A 22,460-nucleotide genomic window follows, 5' to 3' on the forward strand; every position below is an offset into this window, starting at 1 on the left:
AATTATATGGGAAAAGGCAACTTCTTTTTACTCTCTATTCTTACTGTTCTAATCTGTAGAAAGGTACCTTTTTATATAAAAAAGGTATACAAGGTACATGACCTGCCAGAAACTTACAGAATCATATCCTAATATAATTTATTTTGTTGATCTGCATCAAAGGTGGTTCTGATACCTCTATTATTTGTTTGCTTTAGACGTAGCGTGCTTTTCTGGAAATCGGTTATTTTTACCACATGCTACAACTGCATTTTCAAAGCACTAAGGCTGGAAAATTGGAATCTGGTGTATTTTTTCAAATTGCAATCATTTCTTAACTGATTTTTGCCCTCCTATAATTTCACTCCTTTATAACTTTACTACAATGCCACTGAGGAAAGCCAAAAAAGAATTATAATAGAACTACTATAATCAAGATGAGAGACAAAATACTATTGATCCATAGAAATCAATATAGTGGTTAAATCTAAGGGTAGAAAAACATCCCCAGTATAAATAGTGTTTTTTATACAGAGTATCTTAACGCCTCAAAGGAAATCTAAAGTTTAGTTTTGGTGACAGTGTACCATATCATAATAATACAGAGAACAAAACCTGCTGAAAGAAGCATAATAAAAGGGGGCAGACTTTAGCCTTAGTCTTGAAAATGGCTTGAGCATTAATAATCAAAGAGAATTTCTTAAGGTGGTGTTGGAAAGTACAGTTTTCAGTGAAAGGCAAATAAAGTTAAATTTTCATTTCTATATCTTATTTGCATTTGTTCAGATTTTAAAAGGTGACTTGTTGGTGGAGACTGATAATATTACATCAAGACTACTACAGCCCTCAACATATATTAGCTTGACTTTTCATCACATGCTTGAGAGCCATTTGTGGTATGGCAGAAAGAATAATATGCAGCAGTCAAATACTGGGGCTCTAGTTCTAATTCTAGTCTCGTGACCTTGAGTCATGCCCTTTTATAAAAATATTCATCGTGCCTTATTCGCAATGGTACTGTGAGGATAAAATGCAGTAATACATGTTAAAGTGCTGAAAATCGTAAACCTACGTAACTTTAAGAAGAATGTTATATAATTTCATCATGATCATCACAATACTACTATCTCAACCAAATCTTTTGGGGCTTTTACTGCCAAGAAAGGTAATTCTGGCTACACAATTTTTTTGTACTCTGGCTTTTTGGAGTGCAGTGATTTAAAAAGTTTATATGTTTATTTCTATTTTGGTAAAATAACTTACAGCTTACCATTTTAACCATTTTTTAAATATACAATTTAGTGACATTAAGTATATTCACAGTGTACAACTATCACCACTCTCCATTTCCAGAGCTTTTTCATCATCCCAAACAGAAACTATATACCCATTAAACAGTAAGTCCCCATTGTGCCCTTCCACCACCCCCTAGTAACCTCTATTTTACTTTCTGTCTCTATGAACTTGCCTATTCTAGGTACTTCGTATAAGTGGAATCATACAATATTTTTCCTTTTGTGTCAGATTTAACCGTAATGTTTTTAAGGTTCATCCATGTCGTAGCATTATCAGAACTTTGTTCTTTTTTAAGGCTGAATAATCCATTGTGTGTTTAGCAATCATACATATACATAATTTTTTATCCATCTGTTGATGGACATTTGGGTTGTTTCTATCTTTGACATAGGGTTAGGGTTAGGTTAGGGTTAGGGTTAGGGTGTGAATAACATTGGTGTACAAGTATCTGTTTGAATCCCTGGTTTCAGTTTCTTTGGGTATATACCTAGTAGAACTGCTGGATCATATTATAATTCTATGTTTAACTTTTTGAGGAACCATCAAACTGTTTTTCCAGAATACAGTGATTTTTATAAGGCAATATTCACTGTACTTTTTCTGACCTTTGGACCAAATATTTCAACAATTAAAGAATCAGTTTGTTTTTCAGATCGTTTTTTATTCAGGGCTCATTGAGAAACTGGGAAGGCAGAATGCGGTTAGCCAGCTAATTTTTATTATTTTATAATGTGTATTCCAACAGGAATATTGCAAAGAATTTATAATTTATATAAATATTAAAATAGCATAAAGATACGAACTATCAAACAGATGGTAGTGGAATTAAAATTAGGGAATTGGAATTTAGTTGCTTAGTTAATGGAATAAATTATGTTCAGCTTCTGATTATTCATTTGTAGTTTGTTTATTTCATAGATTGTGACAGACTTCAATCTAGCTTGTTTCTACCATTTACCTGCCTTCCAGACTCACTCCTGTTTCGTTCCCTCATCTGTTGATACATGTTTTAGATACAAATTAATTTTGATATTAATAAAAGCAGTGCATTTTGGGAGTATGATCAAAATTTTATTTTTTGTTATCTTTACTGCTACTTGACTGTGCATGGATCCTTGAGAACTGATTGTATATGTGGTTTTAATCCAATTTAAATCAATACTGAGAATAATGTTTTATATATATCAGACAATTTTCTTATAGTATGAAATCAATATCGGGGTTGGAAGGGGCTTACCCTCAAGTGTTCTTAAATTCTCTGATATAACATTCCTCTAGGGTTGCTATCTGCTTAGACACTTTAAAGTGATGTAAAACTGTTTTTTGGGGGTGGGGAGTGTAGTACAGATTATTCTTATTTCGAACTTAAATATCTCTGAAACTTTTACCCCCTTTTTTCTGTATAGAATACTAATGCTCTTGCTTATAATGGTTTTGCGGAATAATAAATCCTGGATGATAAGTATGTTAAACCCTTGGACATTTATTGTTTAGTCTGTTTAACAAAGATTCCCTTTTAGATGTAGTATTAATGCAGTAAATTAAAAGTATATCTAATGATAAATTAATGATTTTTCAAACAATTGTGTTAACTATAATAAAATACATGTATATATGTATGCATATGTACATATATGTATATGCATACATATATATTTTTTCACAGGATGTGGAGTACAGCATAGGGAATATAGTCAATGGTATTGTAACAGCCATATATGTCATCAGAGAGGTAGTAGATTGGGAGTTATCACTTTGTGAGGGGTGTAAATATCTATTACATTGCTTTGTACACCTGAAACTAATAAGAAAAAATTGTGGCCCCTACATATATGATCAAGAATTTCCTGTCTATTAGTTGAGGAAGTAATTTTATGAAAAGACAGAGTGTGTAAGAAGAATTCAGGCAGGAATTCTTTTGTTTGTTTAGGATAGACTGTTTTTAACTTTGTGGAGTTTTCATTTAGAAGGTGTGTTTGACTTTGTTGATTACTTGCTGCAATAATTGGAACCTTAAGACTCTAAGGATGCTTTTCCTAGCCTAGAGTTCTTGTTTCAGCACCTTGGAAGCCCTAAAAGTATTTTAGCGAGAGTTTTTGGCAAGTAGAATATGTGCACAGCCTCAAAATAAATTGGTACCAAGATAGACGTGAAATTAAGGAAAAGATCAAATAGACACTGTTCAAAAAGGGACACGCTTTCTGAAGGTAATGAATATATCTTGTTGACCCCTATTCACATGAACAGTGAGTTGGGTTTTTTTTTGTTTTTTTTGCTTATTGAATTATAATTTACATAAAATGCACTCATTTTAGTGTATAATTTGACAAATGTGTACACTTGTGTAACTACCATTCAAATCAAGATATAGAATGTTTCCATTGTAGCAATAAGTTCTTTCATACCCCTTTGGTCTTAGTCTCTCTCTCCATCTTAGGCAACCACTGATCTGGGTTCTTGCTCTATAGATAGATTGTGCCTATTCTAGAATTACATATATATGGAATTATATTGTACGTATTCTTTTGTGTCTTTACAAAAGTGAATATTTTTAGTAGTACGATCTTTTTTATTACTGAGTTGTTTGCCATTGTATGAATAAGCCATGATCTTTTTATTTACTTCACTTGTTGATAGACATTTAGGTTATTTCTAATTTGGGGCTTTTATGAATAAAGCTGCTGTGGACATTTGTGTCTAGTTGTTTGAATATATGTTTTATGTTTTCATTTCTCTTGGAGTAGAATTGTAGGTCACCGGGTTTTTGTATGTTTAACTATAAAAAACTGCCTGTTTTCCAAAGTGATTTTACCATTTAGTACTTCCACCAGCAATGTGTGAGAGTTCGAGTTACTCTGTATCCTGCTAACATTTAGGGGTTGGCTAATTGAAAACTTTGTTTCAGATTCATTGATAGAAATTATGTTATGTGCAGACTTTTATGGCAATTTTAAGAGACGTGATATACTTTTAAGAGTTTAGTAATGATAGCTAATTTGTTACCATTTATTATATATCTCCTATGTGCCAGATACTGTGCTAATGACTTTACATACGTTGTAATCCCTAGTCCTTAAACCAGTTCTACAAGAAAGAATTTGTTATCTCGTTTCATTAGACAGTAGTCCTGGGCTAATATTTTAGGCTTAAGATTTGATTCCAAGTTTGATTCTAAACCCTAGATTCTTTATGTAATTTCATTTCTTTTTGGTCTTTCTCCTAGAGTTAAAACAGGTATGATTTCAGCTAATATCAACGTCTTTTAGAGTTCCCAGATTGAACTGAGGAAGGTCCACAGATGATTAAAAGAGTTAGAAACCCCCGGGAAAAATAAAGGAGTTGAAAGACTGTGTGTGTGTGTATGTATGTGTGTGTGTGTGTGCGCGCGCGTGTGTTTGTACAAGAAAGAGCATGTGTCTCAGAAGAGATGTTAAGTAACTAATATAGATGCTGCTTTCCTATGTATCATCTTCTTTGAGTGTGAAAAGTGGGTGGAAATGGCAAAGCTGCAGAATGACTCGAGAGGGGAGGCAGGTAGTGGTGAATAATAGTAATTGGATCAAGAAGCTTGTTTTTTAATCTCCAAGCAGTGTAGTTGCTATTGGAATGATTTATTTTTTTACCATGTAGGAATCAGTCCATTTGCATTTATTTTAAAATATATCCTAGACAGTTACTGTTTAATTATATATAATTTAGAGTTGTGTCACAGTGTCACAGATACTAGATTGAATTTTGAAGCAGAATTTTTATAAGAAAATCTTGGTCAGTATGGACAGGTTTTCCCAAATAGACACATTGTGTGAAACTGTCCATATTTTGCAGACATTTTTTAATTAAAAAAATAATTATTTAAAATTTGGATCCTTTAAATTTTAATTTTTCCTTTTCCCGTACCATTTTGCAGACATTTCAACCTACGAATGAAGAGGGACACTTCCCTTTTTAGTGATGAATTTAAAGTAGAAACGTCAAATAAAGTACTTGATTATGATACCTCTCATATTTACACTGGACATATTTATGGTAAGTTGAACCTTAAAAGAACCCTTTTCTTTAATGTTTTTCTACCCAAGGAAATATATATATATATATATATATATATTTATATATATATTTATATATTTATATATTTATATATATATTTATATATATATATATATGTATGTTGAAGCATAGGCAAATATTTCAGAAAAGATGGGATAAACTCTGAGGAGATTTGAATATATCATGAAGGGTGTAATGGTCTTTAAAGAATGAAGTAATCCTTGGACCTATCTTTACATGTATAATGTTGAATTATGCGGTGTCTAGCTTCTGAAAAGTATGGACTTTTGACGGTCTAATACCTCCAAACTGTTAGATTGAAAAAAAATTTAATGACCTATAATTTTCTGATCTTCCAAGCAAGGGATTAGCAGTAAATTTGCTGTGTCTTATAGAAAAAGAGGGGGGAAAATCTAAAAGGAAACTATGAAGATCATCTTAACAGCCAAAAATAATGTGACAAAGTCATTGATAGGAAAATCCTCCCAGAACCTTCTTTTCTCAGAATCTATTTGCTTTTGTTCACAATTCTAACATTTCTCTTACTGTACGAGGGTATGAAAGTACTGGAAGTGTGGGGAACACACTTAACCCAATAGAAAGTTACCTTTGACAGTTTAGTAGTCTGGGAAGAATAGAACAATTACTGAAGTCATAAAAAAGCTAAAAAAATCAAAGTCTTCTGGAGGTATTAGAGAAGGGCAGAATAAGATGGTGTTATAACTGTGCTTTAGTAAATACTCAGGCTGATCCTCAGTTGTAAGAGGATTGGTTGTAAGACAAAAGGAAATTTCAATTCTATACGTTAGAGAGATTTCCACTCAAAATCGTAACATGAAAAATTAAGTGCTTGAAGAAATGTTTTTTATTTTTTCATTATGCCAGATAAATGAGGCATTTCTATACTTAAATTTCTCACTTGTAGGTTAAACCTAGTTAATAAATTAAGTTTTTTGTACTCTTAGAATTATGTGACCAAAGGAAAGTATTTCTCTTTCAGTCTAGATTTTTAATGTTATAATATAGTTTTCTATTTTTTAAATTATTTATCTTGCTGGGCAAATAACAGGTAGTTTCTGCCCTTTTTGGCTACGAGTTAGTCCACAAAAGTGTTAAAGACTAAGTAGGTTTGCAGATAAAAATCATGTCACTTAAAATACCAATGTCTTGGCTCTTACCTTCAGTCCATGATTCAAAGTCAGCTAATTATTTTTAATCTTTATCTTAGAAATTATGGCAAGCTTGATTTTTGTTTTAATGATACAATGTTAAAAAACAAATTTAACTTTTAAACCCCCTCCTCCTACTTTCCAACTCTTCATATCATTTGATGTTTATTGCTTAGCTTTCCTTTGTGACTGAATTATGAACCAAAAATACCTTTTTTTTCTATTTTCTTTCACAAGAGAAGTATAATTAATGGGACAGTATTACAAATCTTTGTCTAGTATCTTAAAGGGGATTGTTGGTTATATTTTTGTTCAAATAGCTTCTGAAATATTTGACAGTTTCTTATTTTAAAAATGAGGTAAGGAAGCCAAAACGTTCATGAAGAATATATCAAGTGGGAAAGCAATTTTTTTCTTATAGTAATTAGAGCAAAATTTTAAAAGATTAACTTTACTGTCTTTATTTTGAAAGTGTTTTTTAGTGGATCAGCTAGCCTCTTTCTATAAGTTAGATTAACAATTATTTATTGAATGACTACTGCATACATGCCAGGCACTGTGCTTAGTGCTGGGAATGATTATCAGTAGACAGATGTTCTATTTTTCATTGTTACTGTTAGGTTGGTACAAAAGTAATTGCAGTTTAAAAGGTTAAAAATAATTGCAAAAACTGCAATTACTTTTGCACCAACCTAATAATAATTGTATGTTTTAACTAAGTACTCGTTGCTGCTCACATCTCAAATTCAGCTATATATATTTTATGTTAAAATTTCCCCAATTAAAAAAATATATAAAAATGGCTTTTTAAAGAAGAATGAATTTAACATTCATGTGCAAATTAAATTTTCAAGAGTTTGTTGCTTTCATTAATAGGTGAAAAAGGAAGTTTTAGCCATGGGTCTGTTATTGATGGAAGATTTGAAGGATTCATCCAGACTCAAGGTGGCACATTTTATGTTGAGCCAGCAGAGAGATACATTAAAGACCGAAGTCTGCCTTTTCACTCTGTCATTTATCATGAAGATGATATCAGTAAGTACTTAACTTTCACCAAGTAGCCTTTTGCAAAAGGCATGTAAATAGTTAAAACTATGTGGCGACAAATTAAACCTGAGCTGTTTTCTTTCCTGTGCTATTAATCAGGCTAGAATAATAGTTTCACAGCCAAAGTCTCAATTTAATAAATAGATCTAATGAAACGAGGCAGTTTCCTTACCAATCCACACGAGTCCTACTTTGTTGATATGGTACAACAAATTCTATTTGTTCTATTTGTTACATATAAGATAAACTATGATTGAACTGGAAATCCTATATTCTGATGTCAGCTAGTCGTTTAATGCTGTAACACCTTTGGGTGTGTTACACCGAAGCACTATTATCTTATGTAAGTTTCAATGTGATATTTGTGTAGTAATTAAGGAATATTTTAGGAATTTTGTAATTTCTGAATCCTTTGAGTATTTCTTTCTGGAATCTTGAAATAATGACTTCAGCTTGGTAAGACTCCAGGTTTATCTTTAGGGATTTTGTCCTCTAACATGGCCTTTATATGATGGTAATTGGTCAGGAGAATTCTTTTTTTGTATTCTAAGAGTAGAAAATGTATTTAAACTTCACTTTTTAATTCGCTATTATTTATATATCGGTAGTCATTTAATCATGAGAATGCTTTAATGAAATACCACAGATTCATTCCTCTATATGCCTCTTGAATACTTATATTTTATTTTTCACTGTAATTAGATTAGTCTCTAGTTTTGCGTAATTTTTTTTAACTTAGCAGCTTCCTCCTGGCTTGATTTTCCTTTCTACAGCTGCAAATTTATTGTTAATAATTTCATTCTCACCCCTAGTAATGTACTGGGAAGCCTTAACTCTTTTGACTTTTCACAGCTCTGACAGTTTCTGTACTTTAGTTTGTCCAAATGTTTGTTATTTCTGATGCTGGATTAGTACAGAAAATAGCATAATTATTCTAGATAGGATACATTTATAATTTTAGCTACTTGCTAAATCATAAATTCATTAATACTACTTGTCCATATTTTTGCTCATCCTTATTTGATTCCTTTCCCAACTTCCCCTCCTAGTATTTCAAACTCCCCTCAGTCTCCAAGCTGCCGTCCTCCTTCACAAGTTGGAATGTGAATTCCTTTGCCTGCCTTCCTTTCTACAAGAAGAATTACCATCTTTCTTATTTGTGTGTTACTTTGTAATTTTCTTAGTAATTTAGTCTTTTTGCAGGTTTACCTCCTCTGTCAATGTATGTAAGTTCTCCAACTGTAATTTCTGTTCTTTTGCGCCTTTAATATTCCAAATATCATGTCTGCAGAAGGTTCTTCACAGATACTTAATGAAATCTTGAAACATTTTCCCGTAATGTTTTCTCAAAATCAAACAAGACCTTTTGGGGAAGGAAGGAGAGAGAGGAGGAGAGTAGTTTGAGAGATTTCGAACTCATCTTTTTCTTCCCATCATATTGTAATCAAACCTTTTCCCTTGCTTTACACTTCCCATAAGTACCCTCCACAGTGTTTATTCTGCCTTTTATGATTTCTTTTATTGTATCTTCTCTCTCTTGTCTTCTCTCCTCTTGTCTACTTGTATGTACAGTAGTTTAAGATATTCTGCACTTTGTTCCTAGTTTTATTTCTTCCTCCTCATAAAATTGTGTTTCTCTTTTATCTTACTTGTATCTTACAGTAACTTTCAAATATTTTCCTTTATTTCTTTTTCCACTTTTTCTTTTTGCCCAAAGATGATGAGTTATTTTGGAGGAACAATGACATTGGATGAGACTTAATTTTCTATTCCTTTTGGCATTTAACTTTACTATTGATTTCAACTCTTATATTTTATTTGTCTAAGTAAATATATATTCGAGATACAGAGGGCTTTTCACCTTCTTTTAAAAAAATTATTATTATTACATACCAATTGTGGTATTAGAGCTTAAAAGTAGTAATGTTTAGAGTGATTTTCTCTGGTAATTGGAAATGTAACAATACGAGGATGAGAATATGGGAAGGAATTGCTTTAAACAGAGTTTTTAATGCTTACAAATTTAGACAATTACTTTTGAAAAACTGAAAAACTATGTGAAAATTGGTCAAGGTAACTATGGTTTAAGAAAAGAAAACACCCATGCATTAACCTTTTAGTTAATAGTTGCCATATTCTAGATTCTAGACCAAGCAAGGGTTGGCAGACTTTTTCTGTAAAGGGGCCAGATAATGAATATTTCTGGCTTTGTGGGCCATATGAGCTCTATTGCAACTACTCAAGTCTGCTGTTGTAGTGTGAAAACAGCTATAGAAAAGAAGTAAACTAGTGAGTGTGGCTGTGTTCCAATAAAACTTTAGTTATATACATTTAAATTTAAATTTCATATAATTTTTACATAATACCAAATGTTCTTTTAGTTTTTTCAACTGTTTAAAAATGTTAAAATTTAGCTTGCACGCCAAACAGAAGTACTCATTGTCTAGCAGTCTGTAGTTTGCCTACCCCTCTTCTATGGGATGGATAGATAAATTTACTTTCGATTGACCTCTTTTAACCTTACTGTATAGAATACCTAAGGTTGTAATACTAATAGTAGTAGTAGTAATAAGAATAGTGATTACTGTTTAATGTGTACCTAGCACTATATAAAGTTCTTTACTTGAATTGTTTTCATTTAATCTTCACAATAACCCTATGTGGTATAGGCACACATATTATCCCCATTTTATAGGTGAGGAAACTAAGGCTTAGAAAACGTATGTCCCTTGATTGTGGATCTCGTGTTTTTAACCATGTGCTCTTATGGGAAAAAGCTGTGAACTCCCATTGCCACTACTTCACTGACTTCTAGGGCTTTTCTGAAATCTGTAAGCCTCTATAAATCACACATTTGCATTTATTGCTGTTTTAAACCACATTTTCTTAATATATTTAGCAATGGGTGTTTTATTTTATAATGAATTAAAAGGTAGATGATGTCTCTTTAATGTATATTTTTGTTTTCATACAATTTGCTAAAGTGCTAATAATTTATTTTCACCACTGAAGTACCGCACGGTTGTTTAGATCACTGTGTATATATACGTGTGTGTGTATTTGGTATCTCCCTGTATGTATTATTTTTAGCAGAAGCAAATGACAGGGGAGGCACACCAAACTTGGGTAGGAGTTCTGATGAGAATTTGGCTACCCTACTCTTAATAGTGTTTTTGCCACTGTAGGCATAAATGTGTGAAACTACCATGGAAAATAATATTGCTATTCTGGAGAGCCTTAGGGAATGGCGTCTGAGGCCTGTACCAGAACACAGAGACAGTTTTCAGCAAAAGTTTCTAGGCGCTTTGATACCCAGTTAGATGTGATGATGATAACTACATGTAATTATCAGCTTAAAATTCCCACTTGTTCAATTCCGTATTTAGGTAGTAAAAAGCACTCTCTTCTAGGACATAGAAGTATGAACAGTTATAACAAGGTAAGAATACCACTTAATCCTCTGCCCCTTGGCACAGTTTATTTTAAAGAAACTGGGTAAAACACTGTCCATAAACTCTACTGTTAATCTTACTAATTTAGGGATTTAGGACATTCATTAAGTTAAACAGTCTTAGGATTAATTAAATTTAGGACAGCTTTTAGGAATGACTGACATACGATTGCTTGGAATCACCAGTTGTAAATAGTGTACGCTGCACCCTTTTGTATACTACCTCTCTGAAAGGGCAAAGGTTTAAGTAATTTTTCCATGCTGTAGTTGTATAGAAATATTTCATCTCTGCATTTAAAACTATTTTAAGTAAATATATGAGGCTGCAGAGTGGTTTGGGTTTATTCTTCTTATTTCAAATTTCTGTTCCTGTGTGTGATATAGAAAAACCAAGAGAGCTTGAATTTGCCTGTACCTCCTACTTTCAGCACATGTCAGCCGTGACTGTATTTGTTGCTTCGTTCCCTTTGTGCTTCAGTGGAAAGACCCCTTATTCCTTGTATTGAAAAATTTGGATCATTAAACTTTATTTCAGAGTGAAGTCCGCATTCATGTAGAAGCCTCCTCATTTGTAGAAACTTGAGGATATTGCTTCTAAAACCTTTTAAAAATCTGTTAATTTCATATTATGTTTTTGAAGCTGTTGACATAAATGAATTTTGCCACAGTCACTAAGACTTCTTTTTGTGTCACTATTAGTGGGAGGGAGGCACAAAGGAAAGAAGAAAAAGAGGGAAGAAAGAGTTGAATTGGAAAGTATTGATAATGGTTAGCATTGTTCAAATCTGATATTATCAGGTTGCTAATGTCATTCCTGTCATATAACAGGAAACTCTGAGGACTGTCCAAAAAGTGTTCTAGCTATACTTAAGGTATAGTCTAGAACTTGAAAAATCTGTTCATGCAAATCAGGTTGTGACAAACTATGCTAGACAATTGGAAAGACTGAGGAATGGAGTGTCCTGATTGCTTGATAATTACCATGTTTCCCCGAAAATAAGACCTAGCCGGACAATAAGCTCTAATGTGTCTTTTGGAGCAAAAATTAATATAAGACCTGGTATTATTTTACTATAAGACTGGGTATAATAATAATAATATAATAACATAACATAATGTAATATAATATAATACCAGGTCTTATGTTAATTTTAGCTCCAAAAGACACATTAGAGCTGACTGTCTGGCTAGGTCTTATTTTCGGGGAAACACGGTAGTTATTGCAGGTAGAATGAAGGCTAAAAGGAGGTTATTATGGTCAGCAGGTTAATGGATGGCCTTTGAAAAGAGGTATGGAAACCTGCTGCTGACTGAAAAATTCAACAGGTGTTTATTGATTTGTGAATATACAGCAAGGATTAAGACTTTTTTAAAACCCTTTAGGGAAATTCTCAGTCAATAATAGAGAGTGAGACTGTGATAAATGCTATAACAGAAATGTCCTCAAAGCGTTGAGGGTGGTACATACTGAGGGAGCCTGAGAGATACTTAGGAAGACTTCCCAGGGGAAGTGGCATTTGACTTGAACTTTGAAGATAGGGATAGACTTTAGAGCTAGAGATAAGAATCTGTGATGACAGGAGAAAGGTAGCTGTTACTCTGGCTGCAGTAATACTTCATTTTAGCTGCCACAGCTCAGGAATTTCAGGAATTAAAATAAACCGACATCTTTGGCGGAATCTCCTGTTTTCTGTGTATAGGTGTATATAGTCTGAAATTGAATAAATGGTTGCCTAAAATTAGTGTGTTACAAGTTTTCATTACAGGTTTCAGCTTTACAGGTTTAGTGATTGATTAATGTATTAATTAACATTATTTGAGTACCTAATCTGTACAAGACATTTTCAGATATTGTGGCAACGGATCTGTCTTAATGCACTTTAAAGTCTAGTGATTCTATTTATAATTGATCAGAATAACAGAGCAGCATTTTCTCCTACTAACCTGATGCCTATGATCTGCTTTGTCTCCAACACTATTATTAAAAACCATGGGTGAGGTGGGACATGACTGGCCCAGCTCAGCACCTCTGTTGCCTGGGAGATCAGTGTTATGAGTGCATGTGGAAAAGTGGACCATCTTCAACTTCCTCTCCTTTTCAGGGACAGTCATACTATGACCCTCTTCTCATGCTCTTTCCTCATCCTCCCCAGAGACTGCGTGAGGGGTAAGGGATAGTAGGGAAAAAGGAACTCCTATCCCCTGGAATTAAAAGGGAGAAGTACATTTGGGGTCCTCTCTACCCATTCTAACATCCCTCTTTTAAAAAACGAAGTTCAGCTGAGTAAATTTTCAAGTTCTTATTGGCATTATTCAGCAGTTCATGAACTGGGCAGCATCCCATCTAGCAGACAGAAAGGAAGTCAAGGGGCTGTACAAAATGAAAGAACTACAGGCAGAAAGGAGCAGGAACAAAGAAGTTACACTAGCAAAAAGTGATTGGTTGTGGCAAGGTCACTTTCCTTTAAGGAATGGCAGTGATCTATCAGGCAGATTCCCTCACTAGTGCTGACCAGGTGATTCTTGATTGACTGGTTTAACATTCAATTTCTGGGAGACATGTAAAGTGTAATTAAGTCTTCGTATGGTGACATGGGGCTTAGAGTAAGTGACTCCATTGTGGGCCTGTTGTCTTATTTTTAACACCTTTAAACTCATCAATTCTCCTTAAAAAAAAAAAAAAAAAAAAAAAAGCCTGTTCTCTTTACTATCCTTCCTTCAGTGAATCCATGTTGATTTTTGGCAACTTTGGGAATAAATGGCATTTTCATGGGCAAGGCTCCACCTACCTACCCTCCAGATATTAACAAAGCAACTTTTTGTACATTATCTATCTGAGGCGTCACTCTGTTTTAAATTCAATTAATATAATAAAAGTTGGATTATTTTATTGGGTTTGATGATTCACAGCATGTTGGAGTGATTACACCAAGTTTTGACTGTTAGAGTCATCTCATAGGCAAGACCTTGGACTTGTCAGTCACATCCCTAACCTGCCAGTAACATAAAGGGAGGGATAGCTTGCTGGGGGTAGTGAGGATGCAAGGTCTACTCTAGTTAGTATGGAGTGAGAAGTGGGTGTTTTATTCATGGTTCTGTTGGGCAGCGAATCTGAACTATAAATATTCTCCCTTTCTGGAGTGAATGAGAGTTAACTAGAGCTATTTCCTGCTTGAGGTGATATCACAATATAATGTATTATTATATTTGTGCCTCCTGCAACAAAACAAAACCAAGAGGTTGGCATGCAAAGGACCTGGAAAAAAGGCAATAGATTTAAAGCTGATCTTTGTTTTAAATAGGCTGAATACTCTACACCAAATGACTCATTCTTTGTGAAAGAATATGCTGTGTGGCCTTTTCAGGGGACTACAGTGCATCCTATGATTTAGCATCTCAATGAGGGCTTATTCATTAGATGAACAAAGGCTTTTTCTAGAATTGGGGATTATATTGTCAGTAATTTTAAAGGGAAAATGTCATTGTCCATTTTCATAGTTAATGTGGAAGCCAGGGAAAATAGGCTCTTTTAGAAGTTTTAAAAGTATATAGGAAAAATTTTATACTTGATATTTTTTATTTTTTATTTTGGGAGAGTTTTGTGCTGAGAATTTGATCCATATATAAATACTGCTGTGTTGCTTGGGGAATTTTTTTTTTTATCCTAAATATCAAGTTTTCAAAAAGAGTGTATGTCTTTAATTTATGGTATGTAAAATATAATTTACAAAGAAATAGAACACTAATTTTTCTTTTAAAATATTCTAATTCTTGATATTTCTAATGTTTTAAATTACAGTACTAAATTAACAGTTTTATTCTTTTTCAGCCCCCTGTATATTTATAAACAATATAAGAGAGTTTTAGTATTTTGATAAAAAATACTAAGGGTCATGGAACAATTGTAATTTTGCCCATGGATTATTAACATCACTTTGTATAGTTTCAGCTTGCATGGTCACTTTTGCTGCCTCTCCTAATGTGGCAAAGTGAGCACTGCCTGGAGTTAACTAGGTAAATTGAGAATGGACCCTGGAAATACAGTGTCATTGCCACGTGGCATAAATTAACTGTTTGAGGTTACAGATTATGATTTTTGAGTGAGAGGAGTTATAGTTACCAGTTTTTCTCCAGCCACATTCAGCAGCAGGGGTATAGGTATAGAGTCGAATTTAAACAGCATTTGGTTGAGAGTTAGGAGGTGGGTGCCAAGGGAATTTAAGGCAAATGCAGTGGAGTAATTATAATAATAATTCAGCATGGGATTTTCAAGTGAATGAGGAAAAGAAAGAAACATCCAGTGCTGGCCATCGAACAAGGGAGTAGCATTGGTGGATTAAAGGCTTTTAGGAGTGTTGAAGGACTGTTGGAGTCTAAAGGGAATGTTCTGAACAGATAAGTGATAGAAAGTACGGTTTGGAAGTTGAGAGTATGAAAGGGTTTCAGTTATCAGTAATGACAGGTTCAGTAGTATGAACGTATAAGTGAGAAGAGAAAAGGTGGTGTGAGTATCGGAAGGATCATCAACGTGAATGTAGGAGTCACTAAGAATTACGCTGGGGTAGTGTTAGAGAGAGTGACAATGAGTTAGGAGCTAAAAGTAAGGAAATAGAGGGAAGTAGTGACTTGGGGGGGGGGGGTACCAAATATCTCTAATAAATTGGAGTAGTTGGTGGTATAGTCTCATGTTTATGAAAGCCAGGCCACAATGAGAATAGTCCTCATGGTCCCAAGGCTGAAAGTGGTAAGTAGCTGTGAGTGTTCAGTGAAGTGAGGGGCAAAGGAATGTCTTCCCCAGAACAGGAAGCATTCTGGAGTTCTCTCTTGATTCCTGCTAGAAACCTCCTAATGGAGGTGAGGAATGCTACAGAAGGACTCTCTTGACCCCTGCCAGGTGATAGACAAGAGAGGTGATTTTCTAAAACATAGGTACTCTCTTGGTTCCAGCCAGGTGGATAGGGGTGGGATAGGGGCAGGGAATCTGATTGTTAAATCTAGACCATCTTTTCACCCTGGGGAGTGATGGCCTGATAGAGTATAGTTATGTTCTTAAGTTTCTTCTGGCTTCCTTTCAATTCCTGTGGATACTAGCCTGTAGGTGGTGCGGTATTACACTGGGACTTACTCAACTTCTGATTATGTGGAGGAGTGGTAGAAAGAAATCCACACGTTTTGTATGTGTGTGTATTATATACACAGTGTTACAAATATGTGTATGCATGTATTTATTAGGTTGGTGCAAAAGATGGTGCGGTTTAAAAGGTTAAAAATAATTGCATAAACAGCAATTACTTTTGCACCAACCTAAGTGTTTATGTATATAAATATATCAATTTTATATATTTGATCAAGTAGATTAGATACGCATCAGACACTACTTGTTTGATTACCTTAATCTTAATGTTTGTAGGGGAGTGAAATTTGCCATCCCAGATATGTCTCTTTGTCATTTGGATTATTTTAGGCTGATTATTTTTAAGAAACAGAAGACTCAGGAAGTTTTTCTTTTTACTGCCCCCTTACCTGCTTAAAAAAAGTTAGGTAGAGGGCTTATTCCAGGAAGGGAGCGATCACCAAAGATAACTACAAAGTATGTGAGCAAGATGTGGTGAAGGGGGGTGGGGGGGGAACAGGACTTAGCAAGGCCTGTTGTTTACATTCATCTCCATGACAGCAAACGTTTGTTCTTCCGTCTCCCTGTAAATTGTCTTCTTCCCCTTTGAAGTGCCAGACCCTTACCCCTTTCCCTTAGCTCAGGGTGTTCTGTAAGATTTAGTTACCTCCTGCCCTTTGGGCTTCATATTTTTATGGAGCTTCTGTATATACAAAATATTAAATTTGGGCCTTCCCGGTGGCTCAGGAGGTTAGAGCTCCATGCTCCTAACTCCAAAGGCTGCTGGTTCGATTCCCACGTGGGCCAGTGGGCTCTCAACCACAAGGTTGCCAGTTCGATTCCTTGAGTCCCCCAAAGGATGGTGGGGATGTTCATTTAAAAGCACCCCCTGCAACTAAGATTGAACACGGCACCTTGAGCTGAGCTGCCGCTGAGCTCCTGGATGGCTCAGTTTGTTGGAGCACATCCTCTCAACCACAAGGCTGCCAGTTCGATTCCTCAACTCCCGCAAGGGATGGTGGGCTGCGCCTCCTACAACTAAGATTGAACACGGCACCTTGAGCTGAGCTGCTGCTGAGCTCCCGGACGGCTCAGTTGGCTGGAGTGCATCCTCTCAACTACAAGGTTGCCGGTTCGACTCCTGCAAGGGATGGTGGGCTGCGCCCCCTGCAACTAGCAACGGCAACTGGACCTGGAGCTGAGCTGCGCCCTCCACAACTAAGACTGAAAGGACAACAACTTGACTTGGAAAAAAGTCCTGGAAGTACACACTGTTCCCCAATAAAGTCCTGTTTTCCTTTCCCAATAAAATCTTTAAAAAAAAAAATTAAATTTGTTTTTCTCATGTTAATATGTCTCATGTCAATTTAATTCTTAGACCAACCAGAAGAACCAAGAAGGTAGAGGAGAAATTTTTCCTCCCTGACACGTTCAAATGCCCACCAGCTTCAGTGCCAATGTAGTGATGACACAGAGTGTGAATGTGTTGAGTATTATTAATATCTGGAGAATGTTTATGTTTTATTGGGATACTATATAATAGGGATTGCTGATTATATATAAATCAGACATGTATACTCTTCTTTGGCTTCCCTTATCATTACATTAAAGAAAATGATGTTGTAGTTGTTTAAGATAGATCCTTATTTTTGTTCTGTTCTTGAACTTAGTAAGATGTTCATTTAAATGCCATGCACAGAGTTTGGAAACTGTAAAATCCTCTCTTCCAGAAATATTTTGTAGTAGCTCTTTTGTGCCTGTGTAGAAGCAGATTCAAAGTATAGTATGCTTTGACTAAAGGTCAATTCTAATTTCTATCATGATTAGATTATGAACTTTGTTATTTCTCAAATTTGAATAAAATCAGACATATCAACTGCCTTACATTTTGAAGTATATTAGTTGAACTAAACTATACATGGAAACAGAAATGTTGTTTTGACGTGTTCATTATGTGATGGACTTGTAACTAGATTGCTAATGAACTTCATAACTTTGCTTTCTGAAACTGAAAATCTTACATTGAAATCCTCTTGAAAAACTGTTTGAAGCATGATAATAGCACTTATTTCTCTAAGCATGCAATATTTTTAATTTGGGTGTTGTAGAGTCTGCTTCGGTATTTAAAAGGTGGAATTATTATTGCACTGTATCAGTCTTCAACTTAACTATATGGCTGACTTTTTTGGCAAAAGTTGTATCTTGGGATAAGTGAAAACTAGTTATAAATGAAAAGATTTAGAAAATAACAAATATCAACACTGCTAAAGGATTTCTTTTATGCTAGGCCAAGATTATTTTGGTATTGCCTGTGATAAGAAGATTGGCCAAATGCCAGTGGAGAGCAGATATAAAATCATTTCTTCTATTACTGACAAAAGTTTTTACCATGTATTTAAAGTAATGCTAACTGCAGTACCAAACAGCCTCTAAGTTCAGGGACAAAATGCACTACCAGCTCATTTCTCACTATGGAACAGCTTAATGTGAATATTCCATATTGGGCAGCTTTTTTTCAATGTGACTAGGAATCTCGCGACTTTATTTTGTGGCTATATTATATTGCTGTTCCCAGGTGTTTCCTACCAACCATTCAGAAGGGAAAAGAGCATGGAGGACCCTGGCTAGTACACTTCCCTACTGTTCACATTACTTCAGCTAGAACTCGGTTATGTCACACGTAACTTGGAAGGCAGGCTGGGAAATTTAGTCCAGATTTGTACTCAAGATAGTGAGGAACCTATTTGGTCGTTGATTGCCAATGTGTGCCAAGAGGAAAATTGTTTTTTCAAATAAAATCTTTGAATATTTAAAAACTTTTTTTCTTTCTTCGTTCTTACTGGTTATGTGATTGATGAACTGTTAGGAAGTGTTTTGGGGAAGGTTGTATATTTTGGTAAACAGATTTTTCTCCCCAGCTCCCACCTTTTTTTTTTTTTTTTGGATTTGATAATAATGAGGCGTGTGGGATGGGGAGATCACTTATGGTAGACATTTGGGGGAAGTTCATCTGAAAACTGGATGTAGTGATTTAATCGCAGGACTTTTCTTGTGAAAGGCTAAGTTAAATCGTTTTATTTGGGAGTGGGGTCATTGATGTCCGTGCTCTTGTGTCTGCTCTCACGTTCGTGTGTGAGAGGCAGCAGTTTGGGAGGTTATTAAGATAATTTTAAGAAAGTTTATGATAAATTAGAACTGTAGTTTAAAATAACTCTTTGTGTGTAAATGGTAAAATAGATTAACTAAAGTATTGTCTTAATAAACAAATCTAAATTAAGGCACCACAGACTGATCTGTAAGGGAAAAATAAGAACATGTAACACACCAGTTGAATCAGAAATTAGTTCCTTATCACATTGGAACAGAAATTAAAATAAGCTTTTGAAAATATATTAATTAGTCTTACCCATTTTCTTTGGCAAAGTATTTTGTGTAAAAGTATTCTGAAAGCATTTTTTACTTATCTGCCTAGATACTGCCAGGGTTGGCAGAAGGATTCCTCCTCATTCATTCACATTGTTACCTTGTAAGAAATAGATAAACCATTTTATTCATGATTTAAGGGAAAACTAGCCAAAGAAGCAGGCCACATTTTTAGTTGCTGGAGACTGGACTATCCCAGTATTGGGTAAAATAACACAAAATGATGGATGTATATAAATAATATCAAACTATGAACTTGGCTTTCTGTAATAATCAAAACAAGTAGGAAAATTCAAAGAGATCTGAAGTCTGTTAACTGAATAAAGAACTTAAGTATGTACACTTGTCTGTACATTGTGTTCTAGACATGGAAGAAGTTCCTTAGCTGGTGGTCTTGGCAAGTTAGTTTCCATTAAGAATCTGGGCAAGGCTTATTGGGACATTTTCAGGTTAAAATTACAGTATATGGAAGAAGGCATTGTGGTGATAATACCTTGAATCTACTTAATACTGAGAATTGAAAATCTTGGCATACTACACTGTAAGACTTTCCAGCCTTTATGGTAGATTCTTATTAAATATATGTTGTATGGTATTGTATTTTCTCTTTGGTAAAGCCAGCCTTTGAAACAATAAAAAATATATACATTAGTTTTTTTTCTTGTTCGTCACTTTAGTTGTGTTGGCTTTCCATTTCAAAATCATTTGAACTTGTTCCACTGATACAGCAGTCTTTTAGTCCTAATTTTATTTTGACAATTTCAAACTTAAAAATAGTCAAAACAATTGATTAATGAACACATACATCCTTCCCCCAGATTTGCCATTTTTTTTTTTTAACATTTTATAGCTCTCCCAACACACTTTTTTGGGGAACCATTTGAAAGTAGGTTGCAGACATCATGAAACATTATTGCTAAATACTTGAGCACACATCTCCTACGAACATACACGTTTTCCTAAATATGTTTGGTAGTAGTTTACCTAAAAAATTAACATTAATTCAATAATATAATTTACTATACAGTCTATAATAAAATTTCTCCAGTTGTCCAAAAAAAATTTTTTTTTGCATTTGTTTAGATGTCTCTTTTCGTGTCTTAATTACCAGGCTCTCCCACCCACAGTTCTCAACTTTTTCTCTTTTTTAATGACATTGCCTTTTTTTCATGTGACTCATAGAATGTTCCACATTTTCGGTGTGTCCAATTGTTTGTTCCTGATTAGATTCAGTTAACATACTTTGGCAAAAATAGTGCACAGGTGAAGCTGAATGTTTACCTGCATCACAGCAGGAGGCACATAATACACATCAGAATGTCCTATTATTGGTGATGCTTAATTTGATCACTTGGTAAATGAAGTGGTAATCACTGTATATCTCTTTAGTGTGAATGTTCCTTTTCCCTTTATAATTGTTAAGTAATCTGTGGGGTGATACTTTCAGAGAAGATGACTATCCTGTTATCCAACATCTTTCACTCAGTGGTTTTAGCACCCATTGATGATCCTTGCCTAAATTAGCTTATACGTGTGGGGTTATAAAATGGTAACTTTTAAGTCTATGTCTTTCACATTTATTGATTAGAATTTTACAGCTGTTGCAATCTTGACCCCTGATAAAATCTAATTTAAGGTTTAAATCAGAGCTGTCGTATCAGTATAGGTAGATTATCCATAACCCTTACCTTCTACTTGCCAGTTTAGATTTGTATTATGATATTTAATTCATATTTCCAATGAAATAGATTACTAGTGTCCTCTTTATGTTCTAGATTTTATTAAGAAACTACCTGCAGTGTTTCTAATTATAATTCTGTGTATTACATCTATAAGCTACTTAAGGATTTTTCAGTACTTCCCCTCTCACCCTTGTCTTAGTATTTTACTTTGACAGTTCTCTTAATTATGGTTACCAGATTGAATTATAAAACAAGTTCATGAACTAAGGAAGACCTTAACAGAGAAGTGGGTGAACTTTCAGAGAGTGAAGTAAATTTTTACATGAGTAAACTAAAATGAACAGCTATCTGCAAATAGAACCAAGGATAAATTAATCATTATTTAATTATAAAAGGAAAAAATGATGATAAAATAGTTATTGGTTTACAAAGCATTTGCTTGAATTATACATTGAATAAATTTAAACTCTGTCTGCTTTTACTGTGCCATGGAACATGTTTCTAGGTCACTTTTATGAGGCCAGTTGGTGTTCATGAAGGAATTCAAGCCAAATATTATATTAGCCTAACTGTAGTTCTGATTGAGGTGGCTTTGTACATTTGCAGCAAATGAAATTTAATGTGTTTGCAGGGAAAGTTATAAATTACAAAATGAAGTAAATTGCAGTATAAAGATGCTCTATATATCCAAACTGGGAAAGATTGGGAAAGTTAAATCCAGAATAAACAATGATTGTTGTCCTTTTTTAGAATTCACACATCATCCATATGATAAAGATCTAGAGACCAGTGGTGTTTTATTGAGGGAGAATTTAGGAACCTGCCAGGTTTGAAAATTGAATGCCTAGCATAATTTCTTTCCTACAGGTACTCAATAAACATTTATGACTTCTATTAATTATGACAGTTAAATTTTCATTAATAAGATAATTCATAATACCTGAATATGTGATGGTAATGACATTTCTTCTTTGTGTTTTAGATTATCCCCATAAATATGGACCACAGGGCGGGTGTGCAGATCATTCGGTATTTGAAAGGATGAGGAAGTACCAGATGACTGGTGTAGAGGAAGTAACGCAGGTAAGGATTTTAATACTAGCTTGCATTTAAGAAATGGAAATGAACTTGGGAATGTGTTCCTACATTAAAAATATGTTTTCTAGGATTTCGGAAAGCTTTATTCCACTGTGTGGAAATATTTATATTTTTTAATGCTCAAAGAGGCCAGGTAACTTGCCTGTAATAAAGAT

At 34.3% G+C, this 22,460-nt stretch overlaps 1 protein-coding gene across 1 annotated transcript in view; it reads left to right on the forward strand.

Annotated features, from left to right (window-relative positions):
- The window catches only part of ADAM10 (ADAM metallopeptidase domain 10), a 111,529-nt gene that overhangs the window by 40,532 nt on the left and 48,537 nt on the right, over nt 1-22,460 (forward strand). Inside the window, exons 3-5 of the mRNA XM_033108452.1 lie at nt 5,183-5,301; nt 7,368-7,526; nt 22,190-22,290. Coding sequence (XP_032964343.1) covers nt 5,183-5,301; nt 7,368-7,526; nt 22,190-22,290 — 379 coding nt within the window. The remainder of the gene's footprint in view (nt 1-5,182; nt 5,302-7,367; nt 7,527-22,189; nt 22,291-22,460) is intronic.

This window comes from Rhinolophus ferrumequinum, chromosome 6 (genome assembly GCF_004115265.2).
Source record: "Rhinolophus ferrumequinum isolate MPI-CBG mRhiFer1 chromosome 6, mRhiFer1_v1.p, whole genome shotgun sequence".
In the NCBI taxonomy this organism is placed as follows: Eukaryota; Metazoa; Chordata; class Mammalia; order Chiroptera; family Rhinolophidae; genus Rhinolophus; species Rhinolophus ferrumequinum.